At 47.4% G+C, this 6,077-nt stretch overlaps 1 protein-coding gene across 1 annotated transcript; it reads left to right on the top strand.

The window, feature by feature from the left end:
* Nucleotides 1-4,573: 4,573 nt before the first annotated feature.
* On the top strand, nucleotides 4,574-5,538 carry GUITHDRAFT_149441 (hypothetical protein; the record flags this gene model as incomplete). Its single annotated transcript, XM_005818125.1, has 3 exons — nucleotides 4,574-5,403; nucleotides 5,426-5,453; nucleotides 5,506-5,538. 3 exons carry the CDS (start codon nucleotides 4,574-4,576, stop codon nucleotides 5,536-5,538), a joined length of 891 nt encoding a protein of 296 aa, XP_005818182.1.
* Nucleotides 5,539-6,077: the final 539 nt, after the last annotated feature.

Below are 6,077 nucleotides of genomic sequence, written 5' to 3'. Positions count from 1 at the left end.
TCCCACCAGCTTCTCCCACATCTCCAACCTCGCAGGGACGATGCAGAGGAAGAGGACAAGAGCGACGGAGCATTTGACCTGCCCCAAAGGAGCCAAGTCAGAGACAAAGACCACCAGCACCACCACCACCACCACCACCACCACCACCACCACCACCACCACCACCACCACCACCACCACCACCACCAGCACCAGCACCAGCACCAGCATCATCTCACCGCGTTGAGGAGGATAGCACTCCCGGTCCACTTTTCCCACAAGAGGAGACCGAAGGAGAGGACGAAGGGAGAGCCAATGGCTGCGATGACCTAGTGGAGGAGCAGAAGGAGCAGGAGTAGGACCACGAACAGGAGCAGGAGTAGGAGCAGGAGAATCATTACAAACAGCAGGCATGCTACAAGTGACTCACTCCAAGAACAACATCGTCATGCGGCATCGCCTCGTTTCTCCAGCTACTTTGCTCACTTGGTTTCTTCTTTCATCCTGCAGTTGGAGGCGTCATATGTCGCTTCTTCTTCTTCCCTCCCCGCTTCGCCCCACCTTCCTCAACCTCTCTCGCTCATCCTCCTCTCTCTCCCCCTCCTCTCCCTCCTCTCCCTCCTCTCTCTCTCTCCCCCCCCCCTTCCCTCCTGCATTTCCTTTGTATGCCTTGTGAACAAGTACCAAGTCCGCCTCATTTTCTTCTCCCATCCTGGGGTGGGACAGAAATTTCAAGGACTAATTCCAACTTGACTCATGATAGCAAACTCCGAGGGCAGAATTCAATGTTCCGATTCAGTGTCCGATTGACGGACTACACTAGTACAAGTTTGTCAGACTTGTACTGAGTCATGCCTAGGTTTCATCATCCTAGCACCTCTCAGAGTCAGCAAGGCGGCTACTTCGTCACGTGTGCTACATTCCCGCCCTGCCACGTCACAAGGTCGTCTTGGTTTACAGGAGAGTTTTGTTAACTCGGCGCTATCTGACTGGCACGGCCTGAAGTAATGCAGATCATCAGTATCATGGCATATTGACCTTAATGACAACACTGTGACAGTTTTTGCTCAAGACCGAGTTTAATGCACACGAAACCAGACCAGAACAGAACCAAGCCATGAACTTCGAACAACAGTCTTGCACTACAGACTGTTGTACACTGATCATCATGGCAGGCTAATCAGAAATCCTTTGACCTCATGACAAAACCTCTTGGCCTTATCAACACATGAATCTAACTAAACAGGTGTAGTAGGCCAATTTCCTATCCCTGAAGGATTGAGTGACTTGCCAGGACTCCCAATCAGAGCCCAGACTTGGCCAGAACTTCGGAAAACGGCAGTGAGAGAATGTAACTGTACTGGAACGGTTCCGGTCCGATGGAATCGTCGCCGAACGTTCTATTACGACTGTTCGCTGCAATGGGATGGAGTGGACTGTACCCCTGGTGAACACTCTCTCTTCCTCTTCTCTCTCCTTCCCCCTCTTCCTCTTCCTCTTCTGTCTCCTTCTCTCCTTCCTTATCCTCTCTCAGGCTCTCGAAACTCTATCCTTACCTAGCTTCATTCATTATTCTATTCCTCTATTCTACTTCGTAAATACTTACTGATCCTTGAAGTCAAGTCGATCACCAACCTGCTCTTTACTTCGCTACAGCATACAATCCATCACCTGCCACGTAACTTAAGGTCGTCTTGGTTTACAGGAGAGTCTTTGTCAACTCGGCGCTATCTGACTGGCACGGCTGGCATGCGCTCCGTCAACTTGAAAATCGGTTCCGTGACAACCGGCGGCCGCGGGAAGTTGCTGTGCCCGGCCGGCGGCAGGGCCAAACTGAAAGAGGGGTAGGGTGATTTGCAAGTTGAATTTGGTTGCTTGGACACCCGGAGTCACGAGGGCCAAACTGGTCGGAACTTCGACTTCCGAGAACCCCTCCGTTTGAGTATCGTTTGGGGGTGGGGTGGGGGTGGAGCACCCTCAACTACCCACCTTTGAAACAGTTTGAAACTTTGCGATACGGGGTGGGGGGTAGCCCCCTTTTCTCATTCCCCAAGCTTCTCCATGGACGAGCAAGAGGCGATGAAATGGTGCCTTCCTGACTCGCGAGGATGAACCTTGATAATGAGATACTTCGAATCCAACCCAACTGAGATAGGAATGAGATGAAGATCTCATATCATACCTGTAAGAGATGATCGAGCTTCTTTCTCAACTCTGCTGGTTGGGCCAAGGTTTGAATCATCCATCGTGTACTGGAATATGCACCCTTGGTTCAAACAATCCGCGAGTGTACTTGCAAATATTCTTTGAAGACAAGATTAAATTTTCATGAACAGGTAAGCAACTAAAAATGGATGCACCATTGAACAGAATCAACTCTGATTGACCCTTCTTTCAGATTGCCGTAGGTTGCACGTTGAGCTCGAATGCATGATTTGTGAGAAATTTGTATCCAGCTGTACCTTATACGACTTGCTGTCTAGATATGTGTTCTCATGTCATCACTCACTTTCAATTCTTTCTAGTCTTACGGTCAGGATTCATGCACCTCACTTTTCTATAGAGAAAAGCCTTTAAAATGTACTCAACCGTTCAACGATGCATGAAAAGACGGTTGCACAAAGGATTTCTCTACCTGCCAGAATAGATGACTTTAAAGAATCGTAGTTGATCATGAATCACTATATCCATGATCAAGTGCATTGACCATTGCGTTTCCATGTTTCATGACGTTGGATGATTTTTCTGCACTGCAACTTCTTCCTGTATCATGACATTTCCACAACGCTGCAGAAACCTAATCAGAAATGAAACAATGTGCAGATGAATTTTAGTATCAATAAATGAGATGTTCTTCGAATCAATCCTGCCTTGTTTGGACAGTTCGCAATGCTACCATGCAACCGTAGAGTTCTTGTCGCATTTGGCTCTACAGAGGAGTGCCTTGTTCAACAGAGCAAGCACTCGATGATTGTAAACGGACCACAAACACTGTGAATCAATAAACAGCATTACACATTCAGGTTATCATATCTTTATTATAAGCGTTTCAATCATCAGGGTAAAAGCACAAGCGACCTCCTTGTCATCCTGACGACGTTCCATCTTGTGCCTGGCGAAGCTGTATCTGTGTTAACCACGAAGAATGTGACATGTGGCCACATCATAAATGCTGTATGGCCTGGAATTTCAGCATCTTCAAAGTGCTCATGTTTGCTGTGACCGTATCATCTGCTTGGCAGCGGCTCATTGATGAAGACACAATCTGAAAAAGTTCACACCAGTAATATTTACATGATGCATCATGTGATCAAATGGCATAGACCTTGGTGATTTGCAACATGTTTCATCGTTCCAACACATTCTTGAAAACGTATGAGGAACCCTTCACGAACCACTGGACTTGCTTGTTATCGTTCGATAGTGCTGTGGATCATCGTGGTTTCAAGCAATCGAGCAGCTCACTGCTAAAATGCACTGTATTTCTTGCGAACCTATCAGACATCGTCGTGAAGACATGTGTTCTTGAGCTCACTGGTGACTGTTCGGCTTTTTTAACATTCCAGTCACCGTCAGATGATGATTCCCTGTCGTCTTGTGTGTAGTCTCCGTCTATCTACTCCAACTCAGTTTCCCTGTCATGCATCGCAGATAGCTTAGGGTATTTTACGCTCCGGTTTCGATTGCAATGTATCCCTGTGATGGTGGTTTTCACTTGTATTATTGATGCTCTTCGATTACCAAACGATTTTTCGTGAGATTCACACACGGTACGAAGCACTCCTCAAGAATCATCATCTCTACACCTCAGGAATTTCCCATGATGATGTTCGGTGAACATCTGATGTCTGCACATGCTGCTGCGGGCTCGCTGTTCGCGAGTCATGGTTAGGGCAGTACAGAGCGGTGCGACGTGCCCCGAACAAGGGAGGCTCATGGCGGATGCTTTTTAATTTTATAAAAAGTTTTAAAGAATTTATAAAAAAAAGTTTTAAATTTTATGAAAAAAGCTTTAAAATTGTTTTATAAAATTGTACCATAATAAGAAGGCTTTACAAATTAGTTAGTAGACTACCCCATCCTCTCATGGTAAATTCTGGGGTGCAGCACTACTTCTCTGTTTATACTCAACCCAAGACTATGATCTTTTTCAGTTAATAAAATAAAGCAGAATGATCTGCCTTTCTTGGTTGCCAGACTGTGATCTGTCTTTCTTGGTTGTCAGACTGTGATCTGTCTTTCTTGGTTGTCAGACTGTGATCTGCCTTTCTTGGTTGTCAGACTGTGATCTGTCTTTCTTGGTTGTCAGACTGTGATCTGTCTTTCTTGGTTGCCAGACTGTGATCTGTCTTTCTTGGTTGTCAGACTGTGATCTGTCTTTCTTGGTTGTCAGACTGTGATCTGTCTTTCTTGGTTGTCAGACTGTGATCTGTCTTTCTTGGTTGCCAGACTGTGATCTGTCTTTCTTGGTTGTCAGACTGTGATCTGTCTTTCTTGGTTGTCAGACTGTGATCTGTCTTTCTTGGTTGTCAGACTGTGATCTGCCTTTCTTGGTTGTCAGACTGTGATCTGCCTTTCTTGGTTGTTCTGAGAGATGGAACAAAGATCTGGCCGAGACTCGAACCGTCCCGACTACCTTGCCCAGGCACTTGCGAAAGTCGCTCAGGCACAGCAGGAGTTCTTTGCCAAGTCGGGCGATGTTGAAAAGGCACGGGCTCTAGTCCGGCTGAGGGAGGCAGAGCACGATCTGACTGTGCTCAAGGGAGCTGACAGTGAGCTTGAAGGCGACAAGAAGAGAGCGGAGGCACAAGTGCGGCTGAGAAAAGAGCAGCTTAGGCTAGCCGAGCTTGAAGGCGACAAGAAGAAGACAGCGGAGGCACAAGTGCGGCTGAGAAAAGAGCAGCTTAGGCTAGCCGAGCTTGAAGACGACAAGAAGAAGACAGCGGAGGCACAAGTGCGGCTGAGTAAAGATGAGCTTAAGCTAGCCGAGCTTGAAGGCAACAAGAAGAAGACAGCGGAGGCACAAGTGCAGCTGAGTAAAGATGAGCTTAAGCTAGCCGAGCTTGAAGGCGACGACAAGAAGACAGCGGAGGCACAAGTGCAGCTGAGTAAAGATGAGCTTAAGCTAGCCAAGTTTGAAGGCAACAAGAAGAAGACTGCGGAGGCACAAGTGCAGCTGAGTAAAGAGGAGCTTAAGCTAGCCAAGTTTGAAGGCAACGACAAGAAGACAGCGGAGGCACAAGTGCAGCTGAGTAAAGATGAGCTTAAGCTAGCCAAGTTTGAAGGCGACGAGGAGTTGGCGCATGCTAAAAGAAATTTGACGGAGGCGAATCTCAATCTCTCTGTGGCAACTGTGAGTGAATTGCTCAGAAATGCAACAGGGGAAGATGCTGCTCGACTTAGCAGGGAGCTCGAGGTTGCAAGGTATGCTCTGATCTCACACCAGTGTGATGGCGCAGGCAAGTTCCTTTCAGGTGAGCCTTTATGCTGGCCCGGAGTTGAATACCCTGACTGCGTTTGGTGCAGTTCTGTGTAAAATGGCCGCTAAAGTCAACGTAAAACAAATGGCGAAGAAGTTGAGGAAAGGCTTGAAAGAGAGCCTTGATGGAGGATGGAAGCCAACATCATCATGGGTACAACCAAGCAAGCAATTCAGTGATTTGAACCCAATCAACAAACTGGTCATGAAAGCGCGAAACGATAAGGAAACTTACGTCTGCTTAGTAGAAGCTTGCTCTGGGAGTGGAAAGTCTCTTTGCGCTGCCGATTACTTTGTTCGGAATGTAGATGACAGCATTTTGTTTCTCTTCAACCCTGTAGAAGGGGACCAGACATACCAAGTGCAACCCATCTACCAGAACTTGCAGTTGATCACGCAACTGATGAGCAAGGCATTAGAGTGCGATCTTAGCATCTTGACAAGGCAGTATGTCGGGTCGATGAAGAAAACAGATCCTCTGACCGCATTGAATTTCAATTTCAGCACCGGACAACCAAGCAGGTGGCATGTGCTGGGAGTCCTTGGCTGGCTGTGGGATGAGTTGACCACCATCGCCCCCGTTTCTATAGAAGAGGCAGCTGAGTGGAAAACGCGTTGG

This window comes from Guillardia theta (genome assembly GCF_000315625.1).
Source record: "Guillardia theta CCMP2712 unplaced genomic scaffold GUITHscaffold_374, whole genome shotgun sequence".
Classification (NCBI taxonomy): domain Eukaryota; class Cryptophyceae; order Pyrenomonadales; family Geminigeraceae; genus Guillardia; species Guillardia theta.
The sequence above is the reverse complement of the archived record's forward strand: the minus strand, read 5'-3'. Positions and strand labels throughout refer to the sequence as shown.